General features: G+C 43.7%; 1 protein-coding gene across 1 annotated transcript in view; it reads left to right on the top strand.

The window, feature by feature from the left end:
* Positions 1 to 2,958: 2,958 nt before the first annotated feature.
* The window catches only part of cadm4 (cell adhesion molecule 4), a 127,553-nt gene continuing 111,532 nt past the window's right edge, over positions 2,959 to 18,979 (top strand). The window contains exon 1 of the mRNA XM_028425536.1: positions 2,959 to 3,300. Within this exon, the coding sequence (XP_028281337.1) occupies positions 3,228 to 3,300 (73 nt within the window). The 5' untranslated portion in view covers positions 2,959 to 3,227. The remainder of the gene's footprint in view (positions 3,301 to 18,979) is intronic.

The raw sequence follows: 18,979 nt of genomic DNA, 5'->3' as shown, positions 1-18,979 counted from the left end.
TGTGTTCTTGTTAAGACTCCACATACAACTCTGTCCTTTCTATTGCTAACATAATTACACAGTATCTCTGACACAGCTATTATAATCTCTTTACTGTGACAGCTCTGAAGCACATTGCACTGTTATATTTAATTTGCTGTACTTTGAAATTCTTTGAAATAAACAGCTTTCAGAAAATATTATTTATTGTGCTCCAGTGTGCCATTGATCCATCGTTCTACTTTGGAGACACAAAAGAGGGCAGGGAGTATTGACAGTGCGGTGAAAGCCTGACATGCTTGCTTGCTTGGCCGCACATCTTCTCGATGCAGTGCTGTCCTGGCCTTGCATCAGCTTGTTTACCTTTCTCTTCAGGCTGAAAGCCCTTACTCTGAGCCAATGACCTTTACTCACAATGCAGTGTCTTGTGTATCGTTCCCACTCTCGCTCAGCCTGACGTGAAGTTACATTCACACAAGTAACACAGGTCCATTCACTGTAAGAGCACTGTGAGAGTTAACCACAGCTACTTCTCCTTAGTTCTACCATCCAAGATCACCATCATAGATGACAACTTCATCTTTTTTAATTTTCTCCTCTGTTGCCTTGTAACCCTTTACACTGTGCTGCACCACCATTGCTTATTACCATAACCATGCTCATAATGCAGAGAATTTCATTACGCTTGTCTGTTGAAGTTATGTTGGGTTTTATGTGGTTTTATTATCAGTGTGTGGTTGTCCATAGGCCGCTGTTAATAATAGGCAAAGCGGCAGTTTAACAATGACACTCCATTAACGGATGCACGCGCCACAGAGCACAGCCAGGATAATGTTATTAAACTGATAATTCAAACCCCCCTGTACGGCTCGACTCTGCTGCAGCCATCCTTTGTTGAGAATTTTACAGACTCCTTATATTTCATTTCCAACTCTACAAACTTACACTTATTATAGGTCAGGCACAGGGAGGCTGGGAGACAGGAAGGTTGTAGCAAAACCAAAGACTTTTTTTAAAGAAAAGAAAACAGTTGTTACGCTCCATTGGAAAAAAAAAACAGTGTTGTAAATTTAAAATGCCCTCCTGCATGTAAAATGCCAGCAAGCACCATTTTGTTTTGGCCTTTGAGTCAGTCATGAGTGAAAAGCCTTGTGCTCCCTTGTGGGCTTTGGTCCTGGGGTTTCAGCCGCTTGGCCAGAAAAGACAAGATTATGTATCAGAAATTTCACACAGCGGAGCTCACCCTGAGGTACAGGGCTCTGAGTGGGAGGGAGAGGACTGTAGTTCAGTGACATCTTGACCTTGAGACAGCCTCATGGATGAGCCAGACAACAACTTAGGGTAATGCAGAGGCTGTGTGGTGTACACAGAAGAAGAGCCAAAGCACTTTTGTCTGTGCAGGCAGGGTCCTGACTGGATGAGGATGCAGCTCCTTGACATTTACTTATAGACAGTCACTTATACTCTAACATCCTGGCAGAATTCATACACAAACCTATATGTAAAGTTGAGTTATACCAAACATGACACCTCACTGACTAATGCTCTGCAGCACCAGACATTTGTAACTGTATGTCATTGCCTACTGCTGTTCCGGTCACGGTCACTTGGTTTTGTATGTGCCTCCTGCATATGTTGTGTCAAATGGCTGAGAATGAAGGAGTGAGGTTTGCTGGAGAAGCAGGTGTTTTCCCCTCATTACTTCCTGACAATGCCCCATCTGGTGCGGGGGAGCTGCTGCCACTGACTCCCTGCCAACCCGGGAACAAACACTTGCAGTGAGGCTGACAGGGAAAAATGGGATGGGATGGGAATTGGAGAGCGAGTGGGGCAGATTTTATCTCCGCCACAACAAGGTTAAAACTTTGGTGGAGAAAAAAAGATGGAGAAAGTGGAGCCGAGACTTTAAGATCTCACACAGATCCATCAGTTAGAGGTCAGATACAAGGCAAGGGTTCAAAAGAAACTTTATGGAAGTCATGAATATTAACATTAATAGACTGCCTGTTTGAACTTTTCTGAATATTTAAATCAAAATGACCAAACCGTCTGGAGGATTTCTGACAGATGACAGGGAGGCCAAAGCAGATTTGAGAGCCATGACGTGCCTTACTAAATGTTGCCTGAGAGGGGCGCCAAAGATACAGTTTCAAAGAGATGCCTTCAAGCCTCGGGGGCTACAAGTCCGTATAACACTAGATTAGGGAAGAAAAAAAAATAGATGTGGATAGAGAAACAATTTTCATAATGGAGCTGCGCTCTCTGACTGGAAAACACAATTATGGGCAAACTGTGGCCACAGCATGAGGGTAAAGTTAAAGAGCCCCTTCAGCAGGACCTAATAGGCCCTGACTACAGATGAGCAGAAACACTGGCTCATCCTTTGCGCAAGTTTTTTGTTCCGGGCCATTACCGTCATTCTGAAAGGTGATTTAACTGAACACACTCAGGTTTGTTTGGAAATTATGCAGCTTGTGTAACTGGATTTCATCTGGAAACACAAAGAGGCTGCTGCGCGAACGGACCGAACAGGCAAACAGCAAACACTTAACAGAAAGTAATCCTTGTGCGCAAATGGGAGTCCAAGAGTGGCCACCAGTGGGTTGGTGTGGGTGGAGGGGTGGGTGCGTGCACAGAATAAAATTGATTGAAACAACAACAAAAAACTCATTTTTATAATTGCGTCACACATCTTTTTTAAGTCCAATTTGAGTCTCCAAAATAACGCTGGTTATCAATCACGTTTACAGCGAATTGATTTCAATTAAGTAGAAGATGCGGCTCCTCATCCTCCCAGTTTTTTTCCTTCTGTATAGCCCATTTCTTTTTAAAGCCCAGCCCCTCGTCCTCATGCGCACACCCCTCCACCTGCTCCCGCTCTCCTGCAATTGGTCAGGCACACGCAGGGGCCCGCCCTCCTGGAGAGCTTTTAAATATATTTACAATGTAAAGTAACCAAGAAAAACCGGCCAAGCCGTCATATTCAGGCATTCAGAGGGAGGGAAAGTGGGTGTGTATGGGAAGAAACAAGACCTGCCGTTCTGAGGGCCAAATATTACACACACACACACACACTGGTTTACGCACAGTCGCACACGCACGCTCACTCTCTCTCTCTCACACACACACACACGCCGGAGCACAATCACTGAAGGTTCTGTCGGAGAGTGAACCTGCGGGTTCATGTCACTCTGATTTCTCCGTGGAAGAGGAATACTAAGGAAGAGCATTAGAAGGGAATATCAGCGATGGCTTTCACGGCCGTGTGGAACTACTGCTTCCCTCTCGTCATCATCGCAGCCGCCTGCCTGGTAAACACTGGTAAGGCTCAAACACGGGAGAGTGAATGAGTGTGATGTGAATGGGAAGAGTGTTAAGCGATGTGTTGTGGCTTTTCTGTACAAGTTTACCTAAGTGCTGTCAGAACAAGGTGGATGGCTGTCATGCAGCGGCGTGTCTGGTCCGACTTGGTCCGGGAAGGAGAAGAAGCGCACCGTGGGGTAAAACCACGTGCAGATAGTCCGGTTTACACTCATTTTACAGATCATTGTTAACATTTTACCACCGTGTGTTTGAATCGAAACCATTAGCGCAAGCCTGGGCTGTGTTGTTACTTGACTGTGAGTCATAAACTGCCACTGGAAAGACCCCCAAACACCTCTGAATAAAAACAAAAGTAAAAGCGCAGGCTGTTAGTCACTTTCTGCCCCCTCAGAAATATGAAATAAAAGAATCCCATGCTCTGTTGACCCACATGCGTCACAGCATTTGGAATAATGTATTCTCTCCAGACCGACTGTGATTGTATTGTGTAGGATCTGCTGTGTGTGTGTGTGTGTATGATGGGATGGGAGCCTGTGACGTATGCAGCCTGTGCATACAGCCATGCATGCAGAGAGATGCGACTGAATATTGTGACAGCCTCATGAGAGCTCACACTAAATGCCCGCAGTGGACCAGACGTGTGTCAGCCTCTGTAGTCCCAGCAGTGGTGTTGCATTCTGCAGCAGCGCGTGGGACTGAAAGGACCTTTGAGACCTCACCTTATCAGATACAATAACATCTAACAATCTATTACAAAGCCTGGTAATAGCACCCGCAGTGCCTTTGTTGCTTGCATGCCCACCCGCTGGTACATCTCAGTTTGGGATAGTCCTGCTCCTTTTTAGGCATAATGTAGTTCATGGTCACACAGTTTTCTCTAAGAAGTGCAGCTGCTGCAAAATATGGATTTGGATTAGGCTCCATTATGACTCTCAGCAACTTTAACCTGATAGTCTGTGCCATCTGCCTGGATGTGAATTGAAATACAAAGTCATAACAAACTCTTATTAAATTCCACCCAAAGCATCAGAGGTGCAGACTGAGCAGGAATGATAAGGAGGAGGTGCACACAGATGTTCCTTCACTGGCCCCGTGGTGGTTGTTGTTGTTGTTGTTGTTTCTGTGCTCTGTGGGTCTTTGTTGGACTCGGCGCAGTGAGAGGGTTAAATGCCAGGTCGTGCATTGTCACAGTCAGACCTGTGCTGTGCTGTTGTGATGATGTCTTTTGTATATGTGGAGCTATATTACTCCATAACCTGGCTGCACTGAAACCATCCTCACCAAGGCCTGTGCATTGATTTCTTCCCTGTGTGTGTGTATGTCTGCTCTAGGAACAGTAGATAGTTGATTTATATTCATGAGTTGTAGGCGTTGGTATGTTAGTCTAACTAGTGTACTGTATAAGAGGTTTGTGTCTGGGAGCCCAGTTATGCATATACATGTATGCTGAAAGTAAATGTGCTTTATGTTAGTGTGTTGGTGTGTGTGTGTACAGCATGCAGTGCAGGGTTTTGCCTAAGCTGCAGGCAGCCTCAGCTGGGGGCAGCTCACTGATCACTGTCATTAATCTAGCCTCTGACAGGGGCCAAGAGAGACAGGAGGCTGTGGGGGCTCAGTGGTGTTACAGGCAGGAGGTGGGTGGAGGAAGAAGGCTGTTTCTGAACACCTTGCATAAAATGTTGGAAAAAACTATATTGCAAGAAACACTTGTTTTTCTTTCTTACATCAATCTAAACAACGAAAAGAAGGTAGGAGGGAATGGGTGGTGGTGGTGGTTGTTATTATTATACAAGGTTAGATATGGATGGATTGAATATGTGTATAGATGGATGAGAAGATGGAGAAGATGCTGGGAAGATGAAGCTGGAAGGCACACCTTGAGAGAAAAGGAGGGATAGTGAGAGCAAGTTGGGTAGAAAAGAGAGAAGCAGAAAGGCTTCACAGTGTGTTAGAGGGGCAGGCCTGAGGGTCACACACACAGTCAACGCTATATGTGGTTGTGGAGGCGGCAGCAGCTGTGGGCCAACACTGCATGTACATTAACAAATGCTGTTAACTCCACCTCTGCTTCTTGCCCACTCTTAATCGCAACCCTCCATCACTTCCATTCTTACACCTCATCCCCATTTCTCTTCTATGCCTCCATTACCGGCTGCCTTATCGGAGTGCGCATTAAATCACCTCCATTTGTTTATTTGAATGTGTGCAATGAGAGCCATCCGTTTGAGCTTGTTCCCCATCATCCTGTTTGGACCTTGGCTGGGGCTCTGGTGGTTGAAAAACGGCAGCAGTTGGACGTACTTGTGGGAGGAGATTTGAATACCAATTATAGCTGGTATATGTGTGTAAGCACACACACACACACACACACAGAAGCCGTGCATAAATCAATGTCGCTGTGAGTCACAGAAGGGAGGTTTGGCGTGTAAACACAAACATCAAGGGAAATGCTGTACACACAAAACCAAAAATATGGACACATGCGCACATGTGTAGAAGCATAGAGAAACAAATTGCCTGTACGCAGCATGTGGAGTGTCTTTTGAACATAAAATAGTGCTGTTTAAGAATTTTCCCGAACCCAGTTGCAGTTTTTGATGCTTGTCAGCCACATTTTGCATCAGGTCAGACTTAAGATTGCTTTTTTACTTTCTTCAAATATTTCGCTGGGCTTGCTGTTTCACCATCATTCTTTGTTCTTCAATGTTTCCACCGTAAGCAAAGGTTTATCCTTTGATCCCAACCTTGGAGGATAATTCAAGCCCCAAAATAAAAATAAAATCTTGACAGTTTAATTAAAAAGAGCGAGACCTCTCCTCCTTGCTCCCTGCCCTGCCATCTGCTGGTTCATGGTGTAATTCTGAGCCCAGTGCACAATCAGATTTCATTCTTTTATCCCCCCCCCCTCATTCTCTGTCTTCTGTAGGTCTAAATAATTGGACAACCTGAACTTGGCAGACAGTGCTAGCTTTCCCGTCAACAAAGAAGAAGCTGAAATAAGTCTTTAAAAAAAAAAAAAGAGGGAAAAGGAAAGCAACCTTTGCTGCCTGCTGCTGTCGTGCACGGCCCTGTTTGATCAACTGATGCAGTCTTAAAGGGTCCTGACAGGGTGGCCCACTATCTCAGCTGAGCAACTGGCTCAGGCATAAGCTCCATAAACAAATTGAACTGTGTCGCTTCTTGGGAAAGTCACGACTGAAAGAGTTACGGAGCTTAGCGTGAGCTGGTTTTTATTCTCCCTTGGGTTTTTATGGGTCCATTACTCAGAAGCAGAAGTTTCTAGGCTCACCGTTTAGTGCAGGTGATGTATTTTACAGTAATTATCTTCTAATCTGCCCTCAAGTCTTCGATGCAATCCATAACTCCTTGTTTTTCTGTTGTTTCACACTATGATTGCATCTCAATAATCTCTTCCAGCAGGGAGCATTTTATTTTTTTACCTTGAATAGAAATAAAGGGAAATAAGATGTCCCTTTGTTTCCCCTGCAGACACATCATATGACTTGGTCATCACATATCCTTTTTCACTTCCTGTGTTTCACTCTACTGTATGTTTTGACCTCGCGCAAACAGAATACAGGAGACACAATGATTTAAAGGGGCACAAAAAGACACCAATTGGTAATTGAATCCTTATATCTCATTTGACCATTTGTTTAATTGTCCATTAGTGAAATTTTCTGTCAATCTAATCAGGCCAGCGCTAATGTAGAAACACTCTTTATGGCTGCCACCTCATCTCCTTCCCATTACTATTCCCTAGACTGTGCCGCTTGTGATTATCATAATGGTGATCTATGTCGTCCTTACGTGTCGCTCTCTGAGAACAACTGGCGTTTCACCAACTCGCTGCCGAAGTTTTTTAATGCTGAGTATTATGCCAAGGACGTCTCCTCCATTTGCTGGCATCTGAAGCCTGCCAATCAATCCAGTACTCTTTGACTCCAGCTGGTCTGATTGGCTCAGTGCAAAAGCAAAACGCCCCTTCTTCCACACCCCCCCCCCCAGGGATGCAGCTTTCCATACAGTGTCCTGATGTCCCCTGAGCCAGCAGCTTTTCTCCTGCCGCTGACCCCTCTCACTGTATGTTTGTCTTTGCTATGGGACTGTGAAATCAGTAAACAGTAATTGCCTCTGCCTGTTTTTGTTGGCTCTATACAAGCAGGCAGTTGCTATGTATTCTTTCTACTGGGGTACAAGGTGTACCTATGTCAATGCCAGCCTTTGCAGAATTGCAGTGTGGGTAAAACAGACGACAAAAGAAAGAGGCGAGTCTGAAAAAAAAAACATTTAAAGTGTAGCGCCATGGGGTGAGCATTCCTCACTATTGGTGACACAGTTTCCATGACTAAGAGTAAACGTTTATACCTCCTGCCTGGCCCTGGGCTTGTTTAACACCATCCCTTGCTGCTGTGACACCTGTCTCCGAAGCTCCCGCAGGGCACAGTGCTAACGTGGCCAGACAGCGGCCTCTGGTAACGCCAGTAACCAAGGTGATTATACCTACTCAGGCGCTGCAACGGAGCCCTCAGCAGCCGTGATTGGACGAGAGAGGCTGATTGAGCTGAAAAGGGCAAGTGCCTAAAATTGAAGAGCTGGAAACTGTGTACTCCGAGAGCGCGGAGGCTAATACACATCCCATCTGGAAGACTTGATGTAGAGACAAGAGGAGAGGAGGGTGGCTGGTAATGAGGTGCTCATCCGGGGGTAAGGAGGATCAGAAAAGGACTTAAACCTGGGTGAAACTGTCAGTCTGGGCACGGAGGTTGCCAACAAGACCCCATTTCCCTTCACCCTTAGGGAGGTCTGTGTGTCCAGTGGAGGCTGGCTGATGAAGAGTGACCAGGCTTTGCTGGGGCACCGAGGGACTGATGGGGTCACAGAGGGAGAGTGAAAGAGACACAGGGAGTGAGGGAGAGATGGCTGGCTGCACAGTGTATAATAGAGTGAGGGAGGAGGGGAGGGAAAGAGCCAGGGGCATGCGTCACAGACCAGTGGAGCAGAGGAGAAAGTCAGGCAGAGAGGAGTCCAACAAACGAGTGAATGATTGCAGGATTTGAGCTCGAAAATGGATGGGTGTGAAAAAGAAAAAGAAAAAAATAAAAAAAAATAAAAAGACAAGGGAGAGAGCGGGAGGGAGGGAGAGATGGCAACCCCTATGGTGCAGAGTGACTGATTTATAAGGCCAAAAAACAAGTGAGGAAGGAGGGAAGGGTGAGATTAAGATGGTGGGACCAGAACAGAAAAGTACAAGGTACCAGGAGGAGGAGGTGGAGGTGGAGGAGGAGGAGGGAAGAAAGATGGATGGCGATCTACAGAGATAAAGACAAAGTGGGAGCATGTAGTGTGTAGGTGACCACACCTGAGAGACAAGGTGTCGTGATCGATGAGGTCACAGTATGCACATACACTCTCACACCCACATGCAGGCAGACACGGGCAAAAAAGTATTGGAATTGTTTCTCAGCATCACATGGCCAGTCCTCCCACTTACAGCAAAGCAACACGGTGCTTCGGCTCAGAGAATTAAACACCCACACATGCACAGGGCTATTCATCCGTCTGCCATTTAGGAGTCCTTCTTCATATCATGGCCATTAATAGGTTTGCTTTGATGAGATTGTCGGATGCTGAAGATTGCTGGTGGAAAGCAGTGCACTATCTTCTGGGAAATCAGATGGAGATTTTCAGAAGACGGACACAACAATGCTGAAGAGGTCTCCACTGACTTTTCTATCTTTGAAAAGTCTGAAAATGTCTCTCCCACGAGTGGCAAATTTATTCGGGCTATGACTGTATCTGGCTTAGATAAAGTGACACTGTCCTCCTGTGAAGCAGGAGTTCCAGAAACCTCTTGCTACTTTTTATTCAACAAACATTCGAGACCATCATTTTAATGAAAGTTTAAGTCCTTCTGAGCACATTTTAAGTTGGATGAAAAAGAAGATGTTGGCAGAAAGAGATTGGATTTACTAAACGCAAGATTATCATAGATTATCTTTGCAAATGTTTGAAAAAAACACACTGTATGTACTTTAAAAATGGAATACTATCGTTCACCAGAAGACAAGATAACAGCAGCTGCCAATAGATCAAACTCAGATTGCCCAAATCCATTCTGGATAGAGGCCAAGCGATTGTTGACATAGCTACACCAGCTTCCACTATACTTCCCTGATGTACCCTTCCACTGTCTCCACTGCTGTCTATTCCTGTCTTCATCTCCTTCTCCGGCCTCAACAACAAGACAAGAGCCTCAACATCAGGAGATGTAAGCTTTGATCCACTTCATTAGCAAACCGTAAACAACCATTAATTAGCAGCAATTAATTAGCAGCACATGAAAACAATCCTCAAAAAGTTGGCACCTCTCAAAGACTCCCAAGTGCTTGTAGGAATAAGAAAGTGAGAAGGAAGAAAGAAAACAAAAAAGAACCGAAGGGAAAAAGCCTGCGGTCATGCTTAATGTGCTGGTACGAGATTTACCGCAATGATTTGCTGGGCTCTTTTGAGATTCATAAGGTCATCAATTCATGCTCTGCTTTCAGCGGGTCAAAACAAAAGTGAGGCTATGCAGCCGTCTGCACTGAAGTAAAGAGAAAAGAAAAGAAGCTGAGCCAAATTGGATTGCTGCTGCGATTGTTTCTGTAGAGATTGTTACAGTTGGCAAGTCCACTTAAAAAGTGGCCAAGCACCAATGACCTTGAGGAAAGCTACGGCTGATTCTCTCTTGGGATTCCTTATTTCTCCTGAGCGGCTGAAGCATTTAAGTGCACGACTGCTGATTCACCTTATGGCCGTGAACAGGTACAGCCGCTCTCCCCCTCACCTTCCTCATACAGCCTCGCCGGCAGACTGAAGCTGCTGCTTGACTCACGTTCACATGACGTGCTCCTATCTCTGTGCCCATCTGCCGGGCGGATAATGTTATCACTGACCACAGAAGGACCATGTCTCTCCTTTCTGGCTGCAGCCGTTGAAGAGTGGAACAGGCGTGCAGTCTGTGATACTGAATGAGTTTGACATAGGCCTTGGGCATTGGACGCAGTTGCAGAGAAACTGTGGTTCATAGCAACTGGCTCCCGCTGGGCCATACTGTGGTGGGGTGAGCTGTGAAGCAGCTTGCAGGGGGTCTGCGGGCTTCTGTGGACGGTACTCAAGTCATTTTTAGACTTTACACTCTGTAGCTATGGACAGCAAGTGGTTTTTGTGTCTTGCAATATAGATTGTGCAGTTTGGACAGGGACCCGGTGCACACAGCACGACGCTGTTGCCTCCTGACTGCATATACAGGAACATACTTTATTGCCGGAGAAACTAATAAAAGAAAGCTGTAGGGAGCGTGCTTTCATTCTTCGTTATTTTTTCCTCTTTTTAAAGGCCATGAGGGTACCAGCTCTCCTCTGTTTATCTGACTGATCATAACCCCAGTTTTATGTTTTTTTATAGTCCACATTAAAACGCACAGTATAATAAAAACTCGCCTTCATGTTGAACATTAAAATTAATTGTTTTAAATTGACATATGTCATGATTACAAAAGATGCAGTAGGCATGTTCTGTGTTCCATAATAGTAGTGTATGGGAGTGATCAGGTCACTATTTCATACTCAAGCCTGCCCTGAAATATGCAAAACAGTATTTAAAGGTAGGGTAGGAGATTTCATTCTGATGCACTTTTTGTTAAATTAGTGTAACTTCTCTTTACAATCCGATAGCAACCGATTAGTTCTGCAGTTTCGCTTTAAAACGAAAAATATGAATCATCTGTGGAAGCTATAAAACCCTAACAAAATCAGCCAATCCTACAAGGCGCACCTGCGCGTATAGTTGGCTGGTTGTCACTCTCTTCCTGCTCTGCACACACCAGAGAGGTACGTGGATGATGGCCGAAGTCACAGACTGTTTGGGAGGCGTGGCTTCGGGGTGACCTCCGAGAGAAAGGGGCGTGTGTTTACTTTTAAAATCTGGCTGACTTTCACTGAGTTTTCAAAATCTCCTACCCTATGTTTAATAGCCATTTTTTTAATCTTGAATAAACATGGTTCATCAACGTATTCATTTCCGAATTTATTTAATAGTATCAATAAAAAAAACTTCTCAGCCCATTTACGTCACTCCTTCCTGAAAGACATTATTTTAAGTGGCCCTGAGAGCATATTTCAGTGTGTGCTGAAATATGCTCTCCAAGATCAGTCTTCTTTATGCTGACTGTCTCATTATTATTGATCATTACCTTGAATAAAAAGTGCTTCATGTACAGTATGCAGTTCATTGAAAGACAAAAGAAAAACACACATTTATTATATTTATTATTACAATAGTCAGCAATACATCAGCAAAGCCCTTAGATATGAAAACCTAACTAATGGCCCCTTCAACCTAAAGCCTTTATGATTATGTATTGTTACATTATCTCATTATTATTAATGAAGTAAAAAAAAAACACAGTAGAGGAAGGTAGTGGGGATCAAAATGAGTTTTGTGACAGCACTACTTGAATGTGCAGTTTTAACTAATGCTTATTTACCATGAAGATGGATTTGAGTTGCAGTGAGCAAAGCGATTTATGAGCTTATGGGGAAAATTAAAAACAAACATAAACCACTGGTAATTAAAAAGCAGGTTGATCCCAAATGATGACTGATGTATAAATCACTGACTGTGTTACAGAAATGTGCACAAATCTGCAGCAAAGCAGGCAGACAGGTTGGCTAATACACTTTTACACACACACATTTAAACACACACACACTCACACATGCGCAAATTTGCATATGCACTAATACAAACTGTACTCAGGAGGGTGTGGAGACCTTTTGGATTTTTCAAATGTATTTACCGCTGTGCTGTGTGTCCTGATGCTCTGTGCCTTTTTAAATGCCATGTTCTCTCTCCGGCCTGCTTTTTATTAGCTTCCCTTGGATATTGTAGACAAACAGAGGGACACACCCGATGATTGTGTTTCAAGCACACACAAACATATTCACAAAATGTACATTGACCGTCTTTTCTTGTTTCTATTCTTGCAGCGCTCTTTGTCTGCCTTTTTGTTCTCCAACAAAACCTATTTTCTCTTGATTGCTGTACTGCTTCTCTCCCTGCCTTTCTATGCTTGTTCATTTTTTTTTCATTTCTGGATTACTTTCTCTCATCCCCATCCTCCTCTCAGATCCTTCCTTCCCAATTCTCCCACAGTGTGAAGCCAGTTCAGAGCCCCAGCAGTGTCTTAGTGTCATTTTTGTTTCTGCTCACCATGATCACTCAGAAGCTTTTTCATCCTTCCTACCTGCTCCCTGTGTGTGCCTGTCTAAGCTTGTTGGTGCTTAAATGCCGATGACCATGCCAACGCACACTCCTCCTATTCTGTGCTTGAGGTGGATGTGTCCACATGCATCTGCTCCAACTGTTACTAGAGTTTGCACCAAGATGGAGACGGTGCAGTGCTTGGAAAGAGATTTTGGTGAAGGGAAGGTGGATGGATTGTTTGCTGATGGATATTTTGGCTAACAGTCTCTTCTGCCTCCCTGCTGCTAGCACCTCCTCTTTTAGTGTTGCTGCAGGCTATAGGGATGGCAGGGCCAGGTGTGGAGAGGAAGAGTAAAAGAGCGGGGTGAGGATTGACAGGGCCCAGGTGGCCAGCTTGATCGTCTGTGTTTCTGCTTTCCCATTCTCATTTGCATATACAAAATGGTTTTTTTCCCCCTTCATCCGACTCCACTTCCATTTACACATGCCGCACCAAGTCATTTCTAATATTATTTTTGTTTTCTCCCTGCCTTCTTTTCCACTATGTTTTTAAATAAGTTATGCTGCCACTTTATTTCTTTTCTTTTAACTTTCTGTTTTCTTCTTATAGCCATTTTTTTTAACCGTACCTCCAGATACTTCTCACCATCTCTTTTGCTCTGGGCTTGCTGAACTGTGCATTTTACTTATATGCTACACTGCAATATTCTGGAGGTGAAAGCTTATTTTCAACGTACGCGCCCTTCAGAGACCGTGCAGCGCCCCCCCCCCAACCATCTCCATTCATCTCCCACCATGGCTTCCTCCCGCTGACTGTTTTTAACTAACCCTTTTCCTATATTATTTTTTGCTGAAGCCTGTGCATAAGTTTGGTCTCCTATTATTCGCAGCAAAGTAAAGTTCAGCTCCTTCATATTTAATTCCCTTACTGATCTCTTGGTATACATACACACCCATACTTCATCATTCTTCTTTCCCCTTCTCTTAACTTCTTTAGCTCAATTATCGGTTATACTGTGTAGCGTGATTTATCTCTATTACTTGACCTATTGTTGGCAATTTGCCTGGTTTGCCAGTTGTTTATGTTGTGTACATTACATAGCCTCTTTCAAATGTACATTTTTGAGAGAGGCTAACTAGTATTCTGGTCACACATGCAGACACACACATGCATCATTGTCCTGGCGGTTTTGTCATGCCAAACACACACCCTTGACTGATTCAGCTTAACAGATGATAAAGTCTGCCTACACAAGCATAGAAATACAGTTTTAAATAGTTTGTGTATTTTTTTTCCAGGTTTGAGTACACACACATCTGAACCTTCATCCCTGTTAGTGAAATGCCAGGTCATCATCTATAAAATCCTTCAGCACACACAGGAGCCCACACACACGTAGTTCCACATATATACAATCACACCGTCTACCAAATAGCAGCACACACTCACACACAAACACACACAGGAAGACAGCCATCAGGTTCCCTCAGAATTGCTGAATTGAGTTATGTAGCCTGTCAGTCAACTCCCAGCTCCCTCACACACACACACACACACCCGTGACAGATTCCTTCCACACATACACATCCGCCGTCTGACGGTGCATATTTCGCATGGGGAAGGGACTCAATTACGTGAAGGTGAAAGAAGCAATAAACACGGCACAGATACAGTGAAGCTCGCTCAGCAGCGCCGCAGTCAATCACAGAGCCAGGTAGGTAGCCTTTGCCACTTTGCTCATCCAGTTGTAAAGTGTTGGCAATGGCCAGAGGTGGTGGATGGATGGAGGCAGGGAGAGAGCAAAATTATGCCGTCAGACCCTCCCAAAATTATGTGCCTCTAACAGACTTACATGGACCAGCCACTGAGAGGAAGGAGAGGTGAGGTAGATGGAGGCAGTGGGGGTGATAACAACCTAGCTTCATTTCAGCCCTCACCACACACACACATACAAATATACACTATCTCTGGCACTGAAAACTAGCTACATAATTTGGGCCCACCCACATTAAAGGACCAACAGCATAATCACACAAAATAATGCGTAATTTTCCTAGAATGCATGTGTTGTCCTTTTCCCTTTGTGTGGATGTGTGTGGGGTTTTGTGTAACTGCCATTAGAAAGGCAGAGGAGGCTGAATATGTTGTGCACACACGGCTGCTTACAAGTCTTAAAAACAACAGCTATAAATGAATGAAACTACTGATGTTGTTTTTCTAAAGCAACTTCAGGGTTTGGGTTTGATTTGTATAATTTTGCAACTAGCATTAATAATGTTTCAGCACTAGTTTTAGAGGCTGACTGCTGCCTTGTTTACAGGTACAGCACTTGTCGGACCAACTCGTGTTTCTAATCAATAAAGGTGATGGGCTTCAAATCTTACCAGTCCCCTGATACAGCAGATACAACTCTGCTAGGACACAAATGTGTTTCTGATATTTGTCATCCTTGGACATGTTCACCAGCTGACAGTTAGTGGGTTACACCTGGCAGGCAAGCCAAAAAATAAACTAAAACCGAAGTAAAGAGCTGGACACATGACAAAATTCTCTGTCTCCACTGTAACAGGTACCTTATTTGTTTGGCACTGGTGGTGTTTTCTTACCCAAGTGTCAAAGAATGCAGACACCCTCTTTAAATATTTAAATCCCGCGGGTATTGTGATTTGCCTGGAGTGTATAACAGCTTAGAATTTTAAAATCTGTGTGCCTGATCAACAGAGAGGCCAATCTGTGCCAATCAGTGGATGCAACAGACTTTCACATGCTTGCAGTTGGTGCTGTGCACCCTCCCACATACACAGAGTTCTTCACAGAAGGAGTTCTCTATGTATTTACTGTACATGTGCTTTATAATACAGGTTGGTGCATAAGCACCTACTTGATTTCACGCTCACTTTGCATTAGCAGCATTTGCACAGACTTGATAACTACAGCAGAGACACAGAGAGGGAGCTGCTGTCTACTGAGAATCTAATAGTTCCAGCAGCTCTTGTGCTCACCTTGGCTACCTTTCCATCCTATCTGTCCCCCTCCATCTTTTAATCATTTCTGTTCCCCTCAGCACATCCGTATTTCTCACTGCTGCCTTCTCTGTCTTGGTCTCTCCAACTTGTCGGCCTCTGAATTTACCACCAAGGCTCACCTTTTGGCAGTTCCTCCTCCATTTCTGCCACCCTGCTCTTCTCTCCCTCTGTGTCTTTTTTCCTTTCATTTCTCATGGCCACACTTTGTCCTCTCCGTCGTAGTCTCTGTTGCTTCATCTCAGTATGAAATAGCATTCCTTTCCCTTCTGTCTGTCTCTCTCTCTTGTCCTTCTTTCAGAAGTTTGAGTTGACAGAAAGTTGGAGGAAAATCCTCAGATAATTGGAAAGGTGTTGTGTTAGAAGTTCAAACATACATCCAGGAAGAGACCCGTACTTTAAAGAGCAGCACAAACACACAGCTTTACATTTATTTCATTAATTGCTTGTGTGGAACTGGAGGTGGTGACACTTTTGTTATTGCTTTGTGTTATTAATAAAAAGAGTTACAGAATGGAAAGGCCTAGAATCAATAAGCAGCCTTAAATGAAAATTAAACAAGGAGAGATGGGGACAGGGCACAGGGACAAGCTTGGTGCAGCTCAGACATTGTTATTAGTTGCTGCTGCCCTTTTAATGAGTGTTATTTAACGGGCCAAAAAACAGGCACCGGCAAACCAGCAGCAACCGGCAAACTGAATACTGATTTGCAACGCAAGTGCAAACCAAAGTGTGACAGAAACGTCTGGGAACAATGAGGGTGAAATATGAAGGTGCCGGGGGAAAAAAACAAAGAACTTGGCCAAAAACCCTATTAAGTTCCCGAAAATCACTATTTCTTTGGTTTGTCGTTTATTCCACATTTATCCTCTTTTGCGTCACCATGCTGTGGGTCTCTCTTTATCTCTCTTCCTCTCTCTCTCCCCTTTTCCCACAGAGGCTTCTTTTATGGGAAATGTATTCATTATAGGACAATAAAGGCCTGATTGGAAAGAGTGGACAGTCTTTCAGAGTGGTGTCGTGGTGAAATGTGCAACAGGAGGCAGGGAGAGTATGCGATGACGTTACACAGATGATGATTTTTTTTCTCTTTTGAAGGTGCCACTGATTTTCTTCTCTCTGCTGCTTACCCCTCCACATACTATCCAAGCTGCTGTGTGAATGTTTTTTTTATTTTTGCATTACGTTCTCAGAAATCAGCTGAACACAGCCTGTAGTGCACACATAGACTGAAGTGAAGCGTGTTCAGAGACTTTATGCCAATGACATTTCACAATTGTCTGCACAGGTTTTTTCATGTGATGTGTCTCCCCTGTGTAAACGCAGCACAGCAGCGTAATGTGATTCACTGTAATAAAGACACCTGAAAGCTGGATGAGCCGGAAGGATGGAGCAAAGCAGTCACAGAACATCATATGCATAGTGTTCAGCCCACATCATTCCCAACTTCTCTTTACTCTTTTCTCCTCTGCTTATTGCCAATATTTGCCTATGCTTCATAATCGCACACCTCTGCACACACAACCACCAACAAGATGGTGAGAGGAATACATCTGCCATCGGTTTATTGCAGATATATTGTTAATGTAAATGTATTGGATGGTGTTACAATAGAATAGACAAATGACAAAGAAGTTAATTCAAGGGATTTTCATGAAGCTGCAGTTTAATTAACAACATTCGGTGGCTGTAAGAGCTTTTCTTTGTAGTATGTGCTTCTGTAAAGCAATCACCCTTTTGATGAACTGCATGCCAACTACATGTATTCACAAAAGACAAATACGCAGCACACAATTGAATGTAATTGCCTTTGCTGATGGTAAATGTTGTTACATTATTGCTGACCTTCACAGTCATAGGGATTTATAAAAGACTATAGACAGCAGATACTTCTTGTTAGACTCTTAGAAATCATAATTGCATTTCATTAGAAACCATTCTCCTGTTAGAACAGAAACTCTACACACCATGATACTACACACAGTCAAGTGATGGAGGACAGACTGGTTGAGGAAGATGTTATCTTTTTGTGAGACAGATGTAGGAACTTTGGATTCATTAAAAATTAACTCCACTAAGTGTCTGGGTTTCAGCGTTCAGTTGTATTAACAGTTATGAAATGTTTCTCATGATACACAATAGAAACACCTTATGTTAACCGTACATGTGTGTCATTAATAGGCTTAATAGGCTTAATGAAAGAGTATGTAATTCTTCTGCGCTCAGCCCCCAGAGTATGAGCTCAGGCTGTCCATATGCACACAGGCTTTTCCAGCAAAAGCAGTGCAAAGCCCTGTCAACACTGATGTAATCTTTATAAATGAATGTCTGCATTATCTCAAGATGCAGAATCTTTAGGCAAGTGACAAGATATTGGTACTAGAAGCTGTCTGGCATGTGTTTCTTTGCTAAGTATTATGGACATTTGAGTGTGCTTTGGTAAAGCAGAGCAGCCCGTCAAACCTTGACTGTGAGAGATGATTCATACCTATTCAGTTGCCGGTGTTGTCTATTAACTCCATTATGGTTATTTGTATGGCCCTAAAGGCAAAGTATTCAATAAGTTCCCTTATTGGCACTAATGCATCTAGTGTCTAGGTGCTTAAAGGTGTAGGTACTATGCACAGTGTGGGCAGATAATTTCAACTCACAAAATCTGTGATTGCACAAAAGATTGTTTAACCCTTCACATTACTGTCAGCTCAGGTCAGAGTAAAAACTTTCATGCATGTGATTCCTGTTCACACAATTATCCAATAATGGATGTCAACAAATTTGTTTGACCTTTTTAGACACAAAGCAGTCTTCTTTTGTCCTTAACCTGACATTGGCAACATCCTCTGACAGCAGGCAATCTCTAGAATTACACACCTGCCTTAGTGGGCCTTAAGTCTATGCATGACACTTATGCATCTTGTTGTATTCCAACATGGTGAACCTGTCTGTTAACCTAACCCATACAGGTGCACCCATCCATTAACAGTATGTGTAGCTGTGTTGAGAATCTGTTAGGACTGACAGCATGATGTGCTGGAAAGATAAAGGCTCTGAATAAAATTTTGCCCAAAGCACAGATTCCCTCTTTGATGCTATTTTTCTCTTTGCCACATTGCATTTTCAGACTCAGCTCAGTGAAGGCCTTCGCAAGCACGCTGTAAAATTAGGAGAAAGTGTATTTTAGTAATTGATCAAGTCTTTATGAGATATAGAAGACTCACGGGAGACTGATTAAAAACAAATCAAAGCAGCACAGATAAACAGACATTTAGTCCATGCTTGTAACAGAGGCCGCCTGTTTGCTGAGATAACCCTGATGATGTCACCATGGCGACATCAGGGGTGATTTTCTTAGACATGACAAAGCTCCTCCACAGCTACTGAAGACGTTACACAAGTGGTTCCA

Source organism: Parambassis ranga, chromosome 16 (genome assembly GCF_900634625.1).
Source record: "Parambassis ranga chromosome 16, fParRan2.1, whole genome shotgun sequence".
Classification (NCBI taxonomy): Eukaryota; Metazoa; Chordata; class Actinopteri; family Ambassidae; genus Parambassis; species Parambassis ranga.
The sequence above is the reverse complement of the archived record's forward strand: the minus strand, read 5'-3'. Positions and strand labels throughout refer to the sequence as shown.